At 38.9% G+C, this 20,253-nt stretch overlaps 1 protein-coding gene across 1 annotated transcript in view; it reads right to left on the bottom strand.

Moving 5' to 3' along the window:
• Positions 1 to 5,476: 5,476 nt before the first annotated feature.
• Positions 5,477 to 20,253, bottom strand: part of LOC124610535 (splicing factor 1-like) — a 38,483-nt gene continuing 23,706 nt past the window's right edge. Inside the window, exons 4-9 of the mRNA XM_047140166.1 lie at positions 15,828 to 15,980; positions 15,642 to 15,748; positions 15,395 to 15,561; positions 14,971 to 15,129; positions 12,271 to 12,411; positions 5,477 to 7,282 (exon numbers count right to left, since the gene is read on the bottom strand). Coding sequence (XP_046996122.1) covers positions 6,461 to 7,282; positions 12,271 to 12,411; positions 14,971 to 15,129; positions 15,395 to 15,561; positions 15,642 to 15,748; positions 15,828 to 15,980 — 1,549 coding nt within the window. The 3' untranslated portion in view covers positions 5,477 to 6,460. The remainder of the gene's footprint in view (positions 7,283 to 12,270; positions 12,412 to 14,970; positions 15,130 to 15,394; positions 15,562 to 15,641; positions 15,749 to 15,827; positions 15,981 to 20,253) is intronic.

Here is a 20,253-nt window from a genome sequence, read left to right as displayed (position 1 = left end):
AACATACCAGCGCTTTCTGGTTAGGTATATATATGTTTGCATCGGTAGAGGTGAACCAGCATTCCCAAAAATATGAAAAACCTTCACCCAGAAAAAATATTTACATTTCCTAACATGATTTTTACTTAATATTTTATGATATAAAATGATCACATATACTTTATACATAATTCACTTTCAAGTGGTAATCCTGGAAGCACTGAGGTAGGCAGAGCCCTACATTGCAGTCTTTGCACCACCATCTGTTTTCTTTCCTTATCCACTTGAGGGTCCCTTTGTCAGAGCAAACTTTGCAATAACGCATAGTATTTACTTCGTTGACAGTGGGAGGTACTTTTTCTGGAAAGCGACGACCAAAATTTCTGTCCAGGCTAGTGCTTCGTGTTGGTTCTGAAGATCGAAAGTCTCCTCCTGTTGCTACAAATTTCAAGCTAACATTTTCTTATGCTGTCCACAAGAGATTTCCATTTACTGACATCGCTGTACAAAATAAAACTGTTCATGACAGACATTGCAAAAACATGAAAGAAAAGTTTTTTCCCCCACTTCATTGTTTTTCATGCAAATAGATAGTAACTGTACAGCTGATCCACATCAGTCTTGTTCAAATTATAGTCAATCACAACGTCTGGTTTCATTACTGTTGAAATACCATCTTTTGAATGGACTGGAACGTCTTTGGTGGTGGCCTGGTGTTCTATTTCATTCTGCTCCAGTTTCTTTGTTTTGAAACTTCTCTGTTTTTCTTTACAGTTTAAAAAGCTAATATATTTTTCTCCACCATCTCCAGTAGAGGAACACTAGTGTAATATCCGTCCATGTAAATACAGTGGTCTTTACCATAATATGGAGACATCCGTCTATTAACACTGGAATACGGTTGTCCGTCCTCCCTGCTGATCCTGTGCGAACATCGCTGTTCACGATGTAGCCTGTTGCATCATCACAAAGTGCATAAAGCTTTATGCCACATTTGTCTTTTTTTTTTTTTTTTTTTTTTTTTTTCTTTCCTTCATGTAAACCCTAAAGCCAACACGTCCATGAAACTGGCAAATATTTTTTCACCTGTAGTCAAATTTTCGTATGGCATGAAACGGGATCTACATTTGCTGACAAAAAAGTCCCACACAGATCCAATTTTATGAAGAGGATCGTCGTTTTCCTCTCATTTTTTATGAACGTTATCATTGGCATGCAGCATGAACATAAAAATACAAAAAAGTTCATGTAGTTTTACTGGATCCATCTGTGCCACATAGAGTTCCTTTTTATTTCATTTCACTGTTTCATTGCTGCATATCTGTTTTGTCTCAGTCTTTATGTTTAGGATAACACCACCACTAAAAAAGTTCAAAGAATACTGGAAGCTGAGGCTGTGGTCCTACCGGTCGTCAGCACTGTGTTGAGTAAGGTCTACAGTCACATTTGCTGATTGTTGCAACTCCTCATTTAATGGAAAACCATAATTCAAATTAGTTACAAATTCTCTGTATCATTAGCAACAAAATTGAGAAAAAATAAAAACTATTAACTGATTCGTCACTTGGAACACTTTCTCGCTCGTAATTACTGGTTGCCTATCTTTACAATCAATGTGCTATCACAAAACCATTTTTCTATTTCCATGTGACACATCTGTCATAGCATATCATCTGCACGAAAAGCATATTTTCAGCACTTCACAAAATGCTTTCACCCCTACCTACACTTCCATCATTGAAGGGCCACTCCTCTCCAGACACCCAAGAGGCGAGCTCATTTTACATGGGTTAGTGTGGTGTGGTGGCTACTGGGTGATTTAACAAGTCACCAACCAATAATAGTTCACTAGCTGGAAACGTGAGACATTTCCTCGATTATAACCGAGCACATTCTACGAGACTCAGTGTTTGAATTTAAAAGGTTAATGATTGGTATTGTTGCTGAATACAGTACATTGGATGAGACTGAGAAGTGCCACAAGAAAAGGGTGTGGTTGGGTCCCTTCGTCATGTACTGGTTCAGTTCGGAACACTTCACATCGACTGTCTTGTTTTCTCCATTACCGCTGCAACCTAGCAGTAGCTATGTAAAAACAAGTTGTCTTGGCAACACCAATCGTAGATTACTTTATTTCCTCTCTCTCGTCTCCCTCTCTACAATGGTGTAAAATATTCCCATAACTCCACGACCACTCGTGGTGCAAACAATCTGTCTTGTGCCATATATAACTCATTCAGTCATATCAAATGTCAGAAAGAAGAAAGTCAAGTGGGATGTTGAGTGATATTATAGGTTTTTCACAGGAGCTACAAATTTGTGATTTAGAATTGCAACAACGTAAAATCTGAAAATGTAAAATCGAAGTTCCACAGTAAATAAATTATACGATTTATTTAAAAATCTACGTTAGCTTAGTCTGTTGTGATAATAGCAGAAGACACTCATCGACTGTAACCTCTGTCTTCAAAAAACTGATGAGTTGTAGTTAAGCAAACATTTTAAACTGAACAAATTACTACCCAAGTAGTTGCTTAAAAGATTTTAACGCGAAAATGCTGCGTGGCTTTCTTCACTCTAGACGGTGAAATATACTTTGCATTCATCTGAAATTTGCAACCAAAACTTTAAAAACGAGCTATGAGGCAATCCATCTTAAGTTTCTAATATCAATAAAGTTTTGTACTTTAAAATGTATTTTCCCCACAAAAATGTATAAAGACATTCACCATATAGCGGAGATGCTGAGTCGCGATAGGTACAGCAAAGAGAGTCACACAATTATAGCTTTCAGCCATTAAGGCCTTTGTCAGCAGTAGAAACACACACACACACACACACACACACACGCACACACGCACGCACACGTCTGCAGTCTCAGAGAGCTGAAACCACACAGAGAGCTGAAACCACACTGCGAGCAGCAGCACCAGTGCATGATAGTAGTGGCGATTGGGTGGGGGTAAGGAGGAGGCTGAGGCAGGGAGGGGGGAGGGATAGTATGGTGGGAGTGGCGGAAGTGAAGTGTTGCTGTTTAGACGGAGGGCAGGAGAGAAGGTGCGGAGGGGGTAAGTAGCAGAAAGGAGAGAAATAAAAATAGAAAGAGATTAAAAGACTGGGTGTGGCGGTGAAATGATGGCTGTGTAGTGCTGGAATGAGAACAGGGAGGGGGCTGGATGTGCGAGGACAGTGACTAACGAAGGTTGAGGTCAGGAGGGTTATGGGAATGTAGGATGTATTGCAGGGAAACTTCTCACCTGCGCAATTCAGAAAAGCTGGTGTTGGTGGGAAGGATCGTATGGCACAGGCTGTGAGGCAGTCATTGAGATGAGGGATATCATGTTTGGCAGTGCGTTCAGCAACAGGGTGGTCCACTTGTTATTTGGCCACAGTTTGTCGGTAGCCGTTCACGCGGACAGACAGCTTGTTGGTTGTCATGCCCACATAAAATGAAGCACAGTGGTTGCAGCTTAGCTTGTAAATCACGACTGGTTTCACAGGTAGCCCTGCCTTTGATGGGATAGGTGATGTTAGTGAGCAGACTGGAGTAGGTGGTGGTAGGAGGATGTATGGGACAGGTCATGCATCTAGGTCTATTACAGGGGTATGGAGGTAAGGGATTGGGAGCGGGAGCTTTGTAAGGATGGACGAGTATATTGTGTAGGTTTGGTGGACAGCGGAATACCATGGTAGGAGGGGTGGGAAGGATAGTTGGCAGGACATTTCTCATTTCAGGGCACGGCAAGAGGTAATCGAAACCCTGGCGGAGAATGTAATTCAGTTGCTCCAGTTCCGGATGGTACTGAGTTACGAGGGGAATGCTCTTCTGTGGCCGGACTGTGAGACTTCGGGAGATGGTGGGAGACTGGAAAGATAAGGCACGGGAGATTTGTTTTTGTACAAGGATGGGAGGATAATTACGGCCAGTGAAAGCTTCAGTGAGACCCTCTGTTTATTTTGAGAGGGACTGCTCGTCACTGCAGATGCAACGACCATGGGCGGCTGGGCTGTACGGAAGAGACTTCTTGGTACGGAATGGGTGGCAGCTGTCGAAGTGGAGGTATTGCTGGTGGTTAGTAGGTTTGATATGGACAGAGGTACTGATGTAGCCATCTCCTTCCCACTAACACCAGCTTTTCTGAATTGCGCAGGTGGGAAGTTTCCCTGCAATACATCCTACATTCCCGTAACCCTCCTGACCTCAACCTTCATTAGTCACTGTCCTCACCCATCCAGCCCCCTCCCTGTTCCCATTCCAGCAATACACAGCCGTCATTTCACCGCCACACCCAGTCTTTTAATTTCTCTCCTTTCTGCTGCTCACCACCTTCTCTCCTGCCCTCTGTCAAAACTGCAACACTTCACTTCACTGTCTGCCACTCCCACCATACTATCCCTCCCCCTCCCTGCCCCAGCCTCCTCTTTACCCCCATCCAGTCGCCACTCCCATCATGCACTGGTGCTGCTGCTCGCAGTGTGGTTTCAGCTCTCTGAGACTGCAGACATGTGTGCTAGATGAGTTAAGAGAGTGTGTGTGTGTGTGTGTGTGTGTGTGTGTGTGTGTGTGTGTGTGTGTGTGTGTCTACTACTGACAAAGGCCTTAAATGGCCGAAAGCTATAACTGTGCGAATCTTTTTGTTGTGCCTGTCGCGACTCAGCATCTCCGCTATATGGGTGAATAGCAACTTCTCTCTCTGGTATTGTTACACTCCATCATGGATTTTCCGTTGTTTGAATAAAGACATTCCACATTCTAACACCCGAGTACATGTTTCATTACAAGAAGGGATACTTTCAAATTCAAATCATGCTGACTACATTGACGATTATGTTACTGTGATGATTTCATTTTGTATTATTAATCAGTCACCTAATTCATTGCAATAAAACATGTAAGATTTAAAAGAATGGGATTAAGGTCTGGTGCAGTTACCCAATTCCTTTCAACACAACCGGTTTGATTTAAAATATCATTAAACAATAGAAACTCCAAGTTGGAAAATCACCAATATTCAGAAAAGGATAGATTGCCACTAACTGTAAAGATGGCACACTGACTTGCAAACAGGCATAACAAAACGACTGTTAGACATTTAGCTTTCAGACAAAGCCTTCTTCAAAAGGTCCAGTCCCAGCTGCTTGAAATGGTGGTCCTGTGTGTGATATGTGCTTGCTTGTGTGAATGTATTCATATTTTATTTTCCGGAAAAAAAAGGGGTCTTTGGGCAAAAGCTAAATTGTAAGTGTTTTTGTTGTGCCTGTCTACAACTCAACATGTCATCTTTATGGTGAGTAGCATTCTATTGTTAGAACAACATCACACATTTAGATTATCACTAAGCAATTGCCTCATTGTGCATAGTGTCATTAGTAAGAAACTCCTTCAAAGACAATTATGGTGTTTGCAGTTAAGCGTAAACTTACAGAAAGCTAAATAATCCACAACATAAAAAGTGCAATATAAAGTTAAATGACCCACTACAACAATAATACAGAATAGATTTTTACAGTTTATTGGCTATTTAAACCAATAGTTTCCAAAAACAAAACAAAAAATAATACAGGCCACAGTAAATACACATTCTTTGTACATCACTTGTAATAAAGAATATACACCACCTCAATGTTAGGTGAAATATTAAGACTTACTATCCAAATGATTTAGAATTATGTCACTCTAAAACATTATGAATGCTATTATATAAACATTTACAAGGCAGCATGATTTTCCACTAAACCAGTGGGCTATTCTTATTGAAGTATCATAGTTCACAATAAAAATATTCAATGCAAAAATTAACTTAATGGCAGGTGAGGTGCTGTTTGGTATTATAATGGTCATACCAATTACATGGTTCATTAAAAGTTCCCATTTGTTTCTATATAATCATTAAGATAAAAAATGGTGATTCAAGCAAACTATTCCACAGGATGGGGATTCTAGCACCCCATGTAGCCATCCTAAATAACCATCTACAAAATCTAGTGCTGAATGGCAATTTTGGCCAGTCCACTGAAGCATTTTGCCTCTACATGCTTTTCACACGACTCCAACATACTGCACTAAATGTACTACACTACAGAGATCATACGAGTTACAGAAAAGACAGAAAGAGTTATGTAAACTGTGTGAACATACACGAACCTGTGATACAATAGTGATATATCTAATCGAAGACCATGACATTTTGTTTACTCTATACACAAAGTACAAGAAAGTGACAATTGTCACTACAAGACACGTAAGTGGAAATTATTTTAAGGAAGGCTGCTGTCCGAAATATTCTCTCTACATTGCTGAAATGATTAGCTAGCACCCAGCAATACAGACAGCACAAAGTGTAAAGCAATATCATCTTCCTAACAAGATTCTTGTCCCCAGAGCAGAAAACTGCAAACAAAATAATGAATCAAATTCTTCGAAATCAGAATTTCTCAGTGGACTTCATTGTATGACATTTCATATAAATAAATCAATATGTTAACTTGGAGGTGGTGGAGGAGGAGCTGCCAATAAATTGGGAAGCCCTGCAATTGTATTGATATCGACACTGCCTTGTTGCTGCTGCTGTTGCTGCGGTTGCTGCTGCTGCGGTGGTGGCTGTGGCTGAGGTTGTGCTTGAGGTTGTGGCTGTGGCTGCTGCTGTGGTGGTGGAGGTGGTTGGACGGGCTGAGGTTGTGGCGGAGGAACACCAATATAACCCTGATGCCAGGGGAAAACAGCAGGTGGGGGAGGTGGAGGTGCACGTGCAGGAGGTGGTACTGGCCCTGGTGGCACAGCAGCAACAGGTGGTGGTGGTTGCTGCCAAGGTGGTAGACCAGGAGGTGGAACATTTGCTGGCGGAGGCTGAGCTCCTGGTGGTGGTGGTTGTGTCCATGGAGCTAAAGTGGCAATAGCGGAAGTGACAGGAGGAGGCTGGACAGCTGGTGGTGGAGGTGGAGGTACCTGAAGCATATTGGGTGGCGGTACTGCAGCAGCTTGCCATGGTGGTGGAATGGGAACTGCTGTGGAGACTGGTGGAGGAATGTGTGTCATAGGAGGCATTGCTTCTGGTTTCGTTGCTGGAGGTATGCCTGGTGTCCAGGGTGGCGGCGGTAATGTGTTAGGAATCAATTGAGGTGGTGTAGGCATTGCTGGTTGCTCTGCTCGTGGTGGTGGTGCCATTATTGCCCGTGGCGCCATCTGACGCTCAAATAAATTGTTTGTGGCACGGCGATTGTTATTGAAACGATTGTTGGCATTGTTGTCTCCATCTCGATTGGGAGGTGGACCTTCTCCCAATTCAGCCATCAGCGACATATACTGAAAGTAAGGAAATGTTTACAATAATAGTAAGTTTTCACACACACAAATCCTACAAATTTTGTCACTATATATTTATGCACAAATAATAAACAGTACAAAAGCTGGCATTGGGTTAAATTTGAATTTACTGTCATGTTACACAGGAACAGTTACATTACAGTGTGTAAAATACTGCTCATAAATGTTAGAACTATAATTAGCATTCTGGCCTGAGCTGCCTGTCATGTGTGTGAGATGTGCTTGCTTGTGTGTGGGAATGGTGTGTATCTCTCTGTTTCTGTTACTCTTTTGCTGATTAAGGCTGTGACCAGAAACCATGTGTCTTAATTGCGCCTGTTTGCAACTTAATGTGTCTTCTTTACAGTAAGTAGCAATCTATCTTTTCATGCATTGTAGGCTTGTAATAGTGATGTGGTGGTATGCCACGTAACGTGTAAAAATAATACTGAACTTCACAAATATAACAAAACTGACGTCGTAACCGAATGAATATTATCGCAGAAAAATCGAAAAGGTTATGTGATCATCTAATACGATCTGTGATTGTTATTGTAATCTCTTCTCCCTTTGATAAAGGATCACACACACTTCCCTTTTGTCTCTTCGTAGTGCAAGAAGCCATTTTGTGACAAGGCATGAAAACGTGTAACTTTCATGTGAAGTTTAGACTAATTATAATCAAACATTACTTAAAAGTGTCACTAATGTTTTACTGTAACACATCCTATATTCACGAAGTGAATGGCGTAAATAATTTAGGTAAATTTTAGAGAGGAACATTGGTGCAGAGATGAACGCCATTGTTCTGAATGATAACGGCCAGAGTCGTAATAAATATTTTAATATTTGCTAATTTTGGCAAAAAATTAAAAATAAATGTAAATGTAGGAAATTTCTCTTGATTGGCGGTTCTTCTTTTGAAACAGTAATACTAGTTTTTTCTAATATTGAACAATATTGATGTAACGTGATTTCAGTTAGCTTTTTGATACCCACTTAACGGATATTGCGAGAATCTCCTCACAAAAGTAAAAACAACAACTAACAAAAGTAAACTGCAACTATATATCTGGAATATTGTGTTGGTGGTGACTTTTGATATAAAAACAGCTTGTTGGGCAAATAAACTGCGAGAAGTACTGTAACTTAGTCCATGGCATAAATAATTTTCCAGTTGTGAAGCAGGCAGAATAATACTAACTCCAACTTTACATAACAAACAAAAACCAACAATGGCGTTCACCTCTGCTCCAATGTTCCCCAATAAAATTTGCATAAAATTTTTACGTCATTCACTTCATGAATATAGGATGTGTTACAGTAAAACATTAGCGACACTTAAGTAATATTTGATTATATTCAGTTTAAATATTACATGAAACTTACATGTTTTCATGCCTCATCACAAAATGGCTTCTTACACTACGAAGAAACGAAAGGGAAGAGTGAATGAGTGTTTGTGTTTGTTTGTGTGTGTGTGATCCTTTATCAAAGGGAACAGGGATTCCAATAACAACCACAGACCATATTAGTTGATCACAGTCTTTTTGATTGCGACGTCAGTTTTGAATATATTTGCGAAGTTCTTCAATATTATTTTTTCACGTTACGTGGTGTACCGCCACAGTGAGCGTAATAGAATTTATTCCTTGTTAGCATTCAGCACAAAGCACATATCATCTAAAAACACATGGAAATTTGCTCCATGCTATTGGCTCTGAGCACTATGGGACTCAACTGCTGAGGTCATTAGTCCCCTAGAACTTAGAACTAGTTAAACCTAACTAACCTAAGGACATCACAAACATCCATGCCCGAGGCAGGATTCGAACCTGCGACCGTAGCGGTCTTGCGGTTCCAGGCTGCAGCGCCTTTAACTGCACGGCCACTTCGGCCGGCGCTCCATGCTATTCCTACAGCTTATGAGGTGGGGGAAAAAAAAACACTGAGTTGTGAGGTGGTGATCAAGGGCAGAAAAAACAGTGTAGATAATTATTGCAACACAGAATAGGGACTTCTTAGCTTGATGGTAGAGCTGACATTCTGATACGCAACTGCAAGGCAGCAGAATTCGGATCCCCAATTTTGGAAACTATTGTTTTGTTTTAGTGTGTCAATTTGTTTAATCTTATTCTGACTGTGACACTATTTTCAGAGTTTGGCACTACAAAGTTGGTGAAGGTCTTTCCCTATTGGCAGCATGGGCAGAGAGGATTTGTTGCCTCTGAGGGAGAGTGCATGTGCAGAGGTGAGAATAAGGAGTTGCTTGTGAGAGATTAGCCAGGAGAGATGTGGCCCGGCAATGTTGACGACTGGATACTGTAGCTATAGCATGACCAAGAAACACAAGACGAATGCTCACCTTTGCTCTGTGTGGAACCCAAAGCAGTAAATATCATGGTAGCTTCTCAAGAATCGTTGGAACGGTCCTGTACCCTGTTTGAATGCAAGAACAAGAAAGGCGAACTGCCGAATTGAGATATAAGCAGCAGTTGTGAGACAGGTGCCTGGCTATTAGACTTGGCAACAAAAGAGAAATGGTAGTAAGCAATTAAAGTGCCTAGGTTGTTTAATAACTGTTCTAAAGTGTGTCAATGACAGTACCCCACTCAGACCCCACATCACAACTGTTATCAACATTGTGAATAATGACCTTTTGCTGCCTGTTGTTAAAGTAAGAGGTGAACCAATTGTGAGCTACTCCCCGTATTCCGCAATGGTCCAACTTTTGGAGCAGTATTTTGTGATCAACACAATCAAATGCCTTAGTAAAACCAAAAAATATGCCAAGTGTTCAAAACCTTTTATTTAACCCATCCAGTACCTCAGAGGGAAAAGAAAATACAGCATTTTCAGTTGTTAAACGACTTCTAAAGCCGAACTGTACATTTGATAGCAATTCATGTAATATAAAATGATCAATTATCCTTACATACATAGACTTTTCAATAACTTTTGCAAACAGTGATGGCATAGAAATAGGTCTAAAATAATCTGCATAACCCTTTCTCCCTTTTTATAAAGTGGCTTAAGTACTGAGTGCTTTAATCACTCAGGAAACTGATCATGTCTAAAGGAAAAATTACAAATATGGCCAAATACAGGGCTAACATGTGCAGCACAATACTTTAATATTCTTCTACACACTCCATCATAACCGTGAGTGTCCTTGGTGTTCAGTGATTTAATTATTGACTCAATCTCCCTCTTGTCTGTATCACAGAGAAGTATTTCAGACATCAATCTCTGAAAGGCATTTGCCAAGAAAGTTATACGATTTCCTGTAAAAACTAAATTTGTATTTAATTCACCAGCAATGCTCAGAAAATTATTGTTAAATACTGTACATGTATCTGATTTATCAGTAACAGAAATACTTTTACTGCGAACTGACTTTATATCGTCAACGTTGTGCTGCTGACCAGACACTTCCTTCACAACTGACCATATGGTTTTAATTTTATCCTGTGAATTAGCTATTCTATTTGCATACCACATACTCTTTGCCTTCCTGATAATATTTTTAAGCACCTTACAGTACTGCATGTAATGGGCTACTGTAGCTTGATTTTGACTACTTCTAACATTTCGATATAACTCCCGCTTTGTTCTACATGATATGCTTATCCCACTAATCAGCTACCTAGGCTGACCATTACTGCTAGTACCCCATTTAGAATGTTCTAATGGAAAGCAACTCTCAAAGAGCATGAGAAATGTGTCAATAACCACAATGGACCTTTTATGTTTGTGATCTTACTATTATGTGCACAGACCTCTCTTTTTCATCTGTTGAACCGGGACTTGAACGGGGGACTCTACCTTTCACAAGCAAGAGCTCTACTGACACAGCTATTCAAACATGACTCACACACGTGTCCTAACAGCTATACATCTTCCAATATCCACTCTCCCAGGCAAAAGCACCATTTCAACATACAGTTTTACTTGCCACGAAGTTTCAACTTTTTCATTGTTCAAAGTTGTTTTGTGTGTTCAAAGTTGTTTTATGGTATCCCAAGTTTCACCAGCCTTCCATACGATGACCACTACGCACCTTTTATGTTTGTGATATTACTATTATGAAAATCTTTCAACGTATATGCACACAGCAGTAGCTGTTTGTTGTAGTAAGAACACTTGTGCTTATAAAACATCAAAAACCAGCTCTGAGTAATTAATTTTTACTTTAGATACCCCAAATCTGAAAGACAACATAGTTAATGTATCTTATTTTTGCTTAATTTAAACCCATTTTTCCCTACTATCTTCTCCCTGGAGCACCATTTTCTTTGTGTTGCTTTTACTTTTTCTGCTGCCTACATCATGTTACCTGTAAAAAGGATTCCGAAGGTGTTTCTCCAGGTTCTTCACTCTTTCTGCCATATAATTTTTATAACCTAGAATCCTCCTCCAGTACCTATGTGTCTTCTCTTTGTTTTACGGCTATCATGCATGTTTTAAATAATAATAATAATAATAATAATAATAATAATAATGTCAAAGAAGCAACCTACCTAGTTTCTTTTAAGCCCATAAATACCCCCAATGAGGGAGAGGGAGATTAGATTAGTACTTGTTCCATAGATCATGAATACCACACTTTGTAATGATGTGGAACGTGTCAAGTTAATAAAAGGTGTCTATACAAGATATTACATTACACAAAATATTACATGACACTTAATATTTTTATTTTATTTTTGGTGGGTGTTGGGGAAACTACCCACTTACTATATCCAAAAATTCTTCTTCTGAGTAGAAGGAGATGCCATTAAGAAAGGGCCAAAAAGGGAGAGGGAGGAGAAGTAATGATAGTAGGTGTAATCAAATGTAAAATTTACAAAGCATTTTAACTACAGAACATTGTTGATTAATACAAGAGCTGATGGATAGTATTTTATAAACTTCTCACATACTTCACAGTGCATTCAAATAAATTTTAAAAAATCATCACTGCTGCTTATAATGAAAAACAATTTTACCTCTTCATCAATCTTATTTTTATCTCCAGTGGTGGCTCCAGTTGCACCAGGTCTTTTCTGCCTGCAATCTCTTGCTATATGACCTGCTCCGCCACAGCTTGTGCACACAATGTTGTTTGTTACATTGGGTTTGTCTGGGCACTGTAAAAGGGAAATATATTTTACTCCACAATCCAGTCAACTTCACTCAAGCTTACAATGAATTCCTGATGTAATAATCATTTCAACAGCATGGTCACAACTGCTTGACAATTTCCTCATCTTGGAAAACAAGTTCCTCAACTAAATTTATAGACATCAATCAATATTATGTTACTACACGTTGATATTACTGTAGAATTTAATAAGAGGAAGGTTTTCTTATGATCCCTTTATCCAATCTTTATGTCCAAGGATCAGGCCTGGCAGTCAAGACGTAAATCACTTGATGGAAAACCAAGATGGCACAGGATCATATCCCAGTCAGACACTGGATTTTTCAATCTGAAATTTACCCTAGCCTTCACCTTTCAACGATGCATGGAGATGCCAGAAATGACATGTGGTTCAGACTCCATGCTAAGCTGATGGTCCCCTTTCCCTGGTTGGATAACTGGGATAGGTTAAGGACATGCAAATCATGGAAGTGGTGTCCAATTGAAAGACTTGCACTAGACCAGTGAATCACACCAAATAATAATAATAATAATAATAATAATAATAATAATAATAATAATAATAAGAAGAAGAAGAAGAAGAACTGTGCTTTTTGCTTTTAAAACTGGTATTTTGTAACATTCTCCACCTTCCACCATCTGAACATTTCTGCAAAACCAAATTTTCTTCAAACCAGACATTTGTGTCCTCTGCAAGGAAACTCAAAAAGCTATCATACAGTCATACTGCAATTATACAGACTCAATTATTTACGCAGCTGACAAATTGATCTAACATGACTTTCTGGTTTTTAACTTTGTAACTGAACAAATAGCACTACATAATATTTCTCATTCGTGCAAAAGCTTGTCAGTGGTGGAAGGACATATGAAACATTACAAAAAATTTTGTCGTAATTGGGTCACACACTTAAAGCAAGCCAGTAAATTTTGAAGTTACCCACGTATTCAAACAAATAAAAAGGAAACAAGTGTTAAAATTAAATACACCACAAACCACACAATCCAGTCATCACACTACTGTTTTTAACACCAATTAATGAGTAGAGAAATCAAATTTGGGACGAAATTATTTGATGAACATCTTCAGCGTAACAACTTATTTTTAAATTATTGCTTCCAATTACTATTCTTTGTGTATAAAGCTAGAAATATCATTAAAAACTGCTTATACAGTTTAAGTCTCAAATGAAAGCTACAAATAGCTGTAAAGAGTAATAAACACACAAAACGACCAAGTATATTATGGAAAGGGTAGACTGCTCCTCACCACTAAGCAGAGACACTGAGTCGCAGCAGACAGGCAAAACGGAAAGACTGCTACACAGCCAAGCTTTTGGCCAAGAGCATGCATGTGCACACATACACACGATCGGTCTCCGGCCACCGTCTAGAAACAGTTATCTCTCCAGCATGTCTCTCCAGTCCCCAACCATCTCCCACATACCCACCATGACTCAGTATCACCCTGAGCTTGAGAAAATGTACTGCATTCAATGTCTGGGTTTCAAATAATTCCTTATCGTGACCTGCAGTGAGGAATATTCTACCCACTATCTTTCCCACCTGTCCTAGAATGACATTCTACTGCCTGCTGCAAATTTACAGTATTCTTGTCCAACCCTACTCCATCCCTGCTCCAAACTCCTTGCAACATGGCTCTTATCACTGTAATAGACCTAGATGCAAGACCTGTCCTATACATCCTCTTACACTATCTATTCCAACCTGGTCACAAGCATCTTTTATCCCATCAAAGACAGGGCTACCTGAGAAACCAGTCATGTGATCTACCAAGTAAGTTGCAACCACTGAGCTGCTTCCTACTTGGGCATGACCACCAACATGCTGTCTGTCCACACAAATGGAAACTGGCAAACTGTGGCTGAGAGATAGCAGACCCACCCAGTTGCTGTATATGCTGACCAACACGATGTACATATCCCCTTCCCTGCCCTCACTCCAGCACCACACAGCCTTCTATTCAGCTACTACTCTTTTGCCCTTCTCTACTTATCTCCTCTTCTGCCCTCCTTTCACTCCCCACCCCTCAAAAAATTATCTAACTGCACCATGCCCCCCCCCACCCCCCCCACCGGCGCGCGCGCACGCACGCATGCACACACACTGCAGTACACTACAATCTATTATTTTCTTGATGTTATTTTTATTCCATCCTGGACTTTCCATTGTTCAAAATGACCAAGTGCTACATAATAGGTTTGGAAGCAATTAATTTGCATTGCACAGAAATACATGCTAAACATCAACTATTTAGAACTAGACATGCTCCACTGTAAACTATGGAATGAGACAAGAAGCAAAATATTACTCGGCACTGTGTCTCTAACAGTGTTATCAGTGATTGTTCTCCCATTTCCAGTTTTTGAAATTTTTCTGCATCAGTCTCTCACTAATTTTCATGTGTCATTATTTCATCTGATGTGGTGGCGTTTTAAGTGCAGTATAGAATAAAGCAGTTATTTTGGGAAATTACATCACAAGCAGAGATCACAGAAACTGAATTACAAATCAAAGTGCGTACCATCCATGATTTGTGGTCAGAAGCACCACAGTTGGTACACCTTGGCCCTTCATTCTCTCTCAGGGTACCATTCAGTAACGCTAGCTCACGGAGTTGCATTCTCCTTAAATCATTCTGTCCTTCAGGAACTTCTACTCCCTGTCTTATTATTTCTTTTATCTGCAAGCAAGAGCACAAGTTAGATTACAAGTAGCATCAGTAATAAGGGTGATAAAAACATGAGAACCAAACCTGTGCCAATTTTTTCACATGGGTAATACACAGAAACAATAGAACAATGTACAGATGTCAATACTGGCAATTTCTTATTCCTTGACATAGTCTACAGTGAACTATAACTAATTATCTTTTCTGCAGTTATAGATCTTTATTACACAATGTTTCCTGCCTACTTCAAAAGTAAAATTAGCCACAATGATATTACCTTGTCAACTGCTTTTTTGACAGCTTCTGGATTGTTAGCTGTGACATACGCATGTAATGGTTCATCTTCTCCCGGGAGAGGTTGGCCATCCTTCCGGCCAACTTTTCCCTCTTTTACAGAACCTTTGCCACGAATAATTATTTTTGCCCCCGTATCACGTTCCATGGCTGTAAGAAATATAATCCATCATTTTGCTGCAAAAAGCTACAATATATGGAGAATAATATACCTAATGAAACAAACTTACATTTTAGGGTGTTACCTCGTGGGCCAATTAATAAACCCACAAAATTGATGTCAGGATGGTCATCCTGAGGAATCATTACTTTGTCACTTACACGGATAATTGGTGGTCTATAAAAAATAAATTTTCATTGTTAATCACAAACATTCAATTTTAGAGATAAGTAACTACTATGAGAAATACACATACTTGTAATCAGCAGGCGGTTTGAAATCTGGATTGAGTGTCAGCATTTTTTGTATGAGATGATGCCTTTCTTCTTCCAATTTTTTCCTCGTCCTATACTCCCTTGTATTGAGTCTCTTGCCATCACTGCTGTAAATGGGTTCTGGAGATGGAGATCTGCAAACAAGTTGATGTAATTAGTTCTAATCTTCAGTAATATAAAAACACTATGTGAATATCAACATAAGCATGCATTAACTTAACAACCAGACATTCTGAATACAGAATATTCTCACCAAGTACAAAAGATTAAGCACCATATTTCTATACGCAAAGCACACTCTTAGTAAAAAACGGAATAGCAATATGACAAGAGGTGTAATTGAGAAGGCCAAAAACATCGATCACATTTAAGAAAATGAAAGTCGAGCAAACTTAGTATTGTGATTAAAACTTTCTGTTTGGGGTGGAAGAGTCTTGTTGTCCATATTTTGTAGACATGGTTCACACATCTCATTTTTCATGAACTAATATTTCATATTTCTCATCTCTTCCTAACTAACATTATACAGTACATAACTTCTAACATTTGCAAAATGTTTGAATCACAATTGTAACAAGACTAAACTGACAATTTTGAAGTAATGTTGTTAAAGACAATAGATGTTGAAACACGACGACTCAGTCATATTGCGATGTTTGTAGATGAGCTGCACTTTTTTATGAAAGGTGTCTTTGAAATGGTACAACAATGATTTTTTGCAATGTGAGGAAGTGAAAGAGAAACAAAATTAATTGAAAACAATGAAATTCCTGTGCTATTCTTAGCACAAGACAACTATTTATCTTTAAAGCGAAGAAGGGACAGAGGCACTTCATTCAGTGAGACCACAAAAATATTTAAAAAATATCTTGATGAAAGTTACAAAAAGCTCCGTATAATACTGCAAAACATGACAGTCATCCTCCATTACAGAAGATATTTTATTGGTATGATAGCAAAAAAAAAAAAAAAGTAAGTGTCAGTACCCTAAGAAGACACGTTTTGAATAGAGAACAACTTGTTACAACCACATCAAAGGCTTGCCCTGCAGCTGTACAATGACTAGTAGGTTACTGATTCACAATTTATGTTTGAATTTTACAGCACCACTCCTGGAATACTGCATTCCTTTTCAGCTAGCAATCTGGTTGTTATCAGAAGAAGAAGAAGAAGAAGAAGAAGAAGAAGAAGAAGAAGAAACTCCTTTAATGACTACCACACCATTGCAGAACAAGCTTCATGAAAGTAAATGAGTTTCCATAGAAAGAAAATATATCAATTCATGTGACAATTCAGTCTAACCTTCATCACATCGAAGATAGATAAGGAAAAACTTTTTATTCAGGATTAGAAAAAATGGTTAGCAAAAACCTCCACACTATACTGACAACCGTGATGTAACGATTATTATGATCACTGTTTTCAAACCATAAACTAATGAGTCATCAATGCCCTTACACAAAATAGATTAAAAGAACAAAAGCTCTAAAGCCAACAAAGAATGATATATGAAAAAGAAAACAATTTAAAATACAACATCAATCCAACTGAGGTCACAAAGATAAAATAAGAGAAACACGGCAGTGTAACTGTCAATAACATCCATTACAAAATAGCAGGACAAAAACAGTTAACTTCCTACATTGCACAGAATATAATAAAAAAATGTACAATACGGTACCTAATCCCTGTTGGTCCATTACGGCCAGAGGACATCGGCTGGTGGTACTTTTCAATTCAATAACTTCACCAAAAGCCGTACACTTTATAAGATATTTTATTTTATTCTGAAAGCAACCAGTTTCGGCAATTTATTTTGCCATCTTCAGGCCCCATACCCTTTTATTCAAATCAACAAACTTACCATAAAGTGCCGTAAAACTGGATATCTTGAATTCCAATCGTTGTGCAGCTGATTCATACTAAAGTTGGAATTCACGATATCCAGTTTTATGGCACTATATGATAAGTTCGTTGATTTGAAAAAAAGCATATGGGGCCTGAAGATGGCAAAATGAACTGCTGAAACTGGTTGCCTTCAAAACAAAATAAAATATCTTAAAGTGTACGGTTGTTGGTAAGTTTATTGAATTGAAAAATACAGTACCTATGTCTGCCATTTCTCAGCTTTGTAAATGTATTCTGATGTTTGTCTTACATGTATTGTTTGTATCAAGGTACTCTATGATGCTTGCCCTATCACAAAATACCACAGATGGCAGCATCTGTTGCTCATACTGGTGAGAAAGGTAAGATCACATGCTGTGCAAACAATCTCTATTGTTGTCTGCTACATGCTTTATAGGCAACGTATTTTCAAGATGGCCTTGTGTGTTGAGCAGACAGTTTTTGTTAAGGACTAGTGGTTCAGTGCTTGATAAACAAATTTCTAATTTTGAAAGCAGTGATAAAAGCTATTTGTTTCATTACTTTTTGCTGTAAATGTACATACTGTCTATCGTACAAATGTAACTGTCAGAACAAACTAGGGAATGATAGAGATTAGACATAATTATGTTCAATTCTAATAAAAAAGGGCCATTACGGACACCAGCAACCAGTACTGTGCAATATCCGTTTTTGGAGAAAGCGAAGTGGTGGTAGAAAGTTTTTTTTATATTTTCATGATGACTGTAAATTCATAATTTTATACAAAAAGGTATGGGCCAACATTATGTTTAATTCATTATTGAATTGGAAGAGATTGGTGAACAAAGTGTGGCGAAACAAGCACTGTGTCACTGTGCGAGGTACAGAGGTGAGCGAGTGTGCTGGGACTTAAACCAGTTCACTACTGTTAGTGCCACATCACCATAAAGTGCCTCTGCATAGCATACTAAGTATTGCACCATAATCTAAAAGTGAAATTAAAAATTAAAGTAACTTTTCCAAACTTTGTCAGTGTTTGCTTCAGTATATTAATGTTAAAACTGTTAAATCTCAGAAGATCAGATGAGTACGTTCTGGTAAATGAATTATTTTAAGAAAAAAGAAGTCTTGCTAAATAAAGAAGCCAGAAAAATAAAAATTGTTCAGAATGTGCAAATCTAAATTGTAATCAAAAGTTGTAAGTCTCAACTTGATTAAAGCAATGTTTTGGGCAAAACTGGCATTTTTTTGAAAATTTGAAGGCTTTGAATATTAACTCAGAAGAAAATTCATATGTAACCCCAGTCAAGCAAAAATCCTTACATGTGACACTCAGCTACCTCTATTAGTTTTCAAGTTATTTATTAAGAACTAAATTTGAAACATGGAGTACCTTATAAATAGTCTTCACAGGTTTGCTGCCAGATCACGTTGTGCAAATTCCACAATATTTCCTCAGAGCAACTGTCCGACATCTTCAGGTGGTTCAACCTTGCTGGTGGCTAGGTACGACTGACGGTATCTGCATGTCAACACCCCATTTCTAGAACACGTGCACGAAGAATGCGCAGGAGCGGAAATCGCTCATGCGCAATGATTTGCAGATAGATGGTGCCGTATTCAAACTCCCTCTGCCAAAAATCGCAGAGCGGCTCTCCTGTGCGTGCACTGTATGCTGCATTTGCCAACAGTGCGGCTAGACATTACTCACCAATGGCCATACTAGACCAATGTTATGAGGGGCCTATTATCAAAGAATCTGGATTTTTGCATCGTGATTTAATAGCAGCCAATGCAGGGTTCCAAGCTGTCCTCAGTTGAAATCCCGCATCCTTGTTGATGAGATTATCAGCTGTACGAATATGGATTGCTTCCTTAATGACGCAAAGATACATTTGTGGTGTGGCCACATGGGCTTTATACACTACCTACGTTTCTTCGGCACCTGAATTCACTGCATCCAAATATAAACTTCAAAATGGAAGCGGAAAAAGATGGTACTTTACCTTTTCTTGATGTTTTGGTACAAAGGAAAGCAGATGGAACCTTGGGAAACAGCATCTACAGCAAGCCAACGCATACGGATCTATATCTGCAGGCCACAAACTGCCATCACCCTACACAATGCGGTACTGCATTACATATGTTAGTTCATAGAGCATATGTGCTATCCGATCGTTAAAGCCTGTCGAGTGAGCTAAACATTTGAAAACAGTGTTCTGACAAAACGGTTATTCTGAAAGACAGATACGTAATGCATTCAGGCCCAGGCGAGTTCAATCTATGGAGCAGAATGAAGATACAAAGACACCCACCACTTTAGCCTTTTTGCTGTATTTTGGTGCCATGTCGTCAAGAATAGGAAGAGTCGTCTGAAGATATGGAATTAAGTGTCTTTTTCAACCATTTGCAAAACAGAGAAACCTGCTGGGTTCGGTTAAGAATGAACTTGGCCTGAAGAAGGGTGGTGTGTAAAAGATTCCTTGTCAATGTGGGGCAGCGTATATAGGCCAGACATGTCGCACAGTACAAGAACGC

This window comes from Schistocerca americana, chromosome 1 (assembly GCF_021461395.2).
Source record: "Schistocerca americana isolate TAMUIC-IGC-003095 chromosome 1, iqSchAmer2.1, whole genome shotgun sequence".
Lineage (NCBI taxonomy): Eukaryota > Metazoa > Arthropoda > Insecta > Orthoptera > Acrididae > Schistocerca > Schistocerca americana.
The sequence above is the reverse complement of the archived record's forward strand: the minus strand, read 5'-3'. Positions and strand labels throughout refer to the sequence as shown.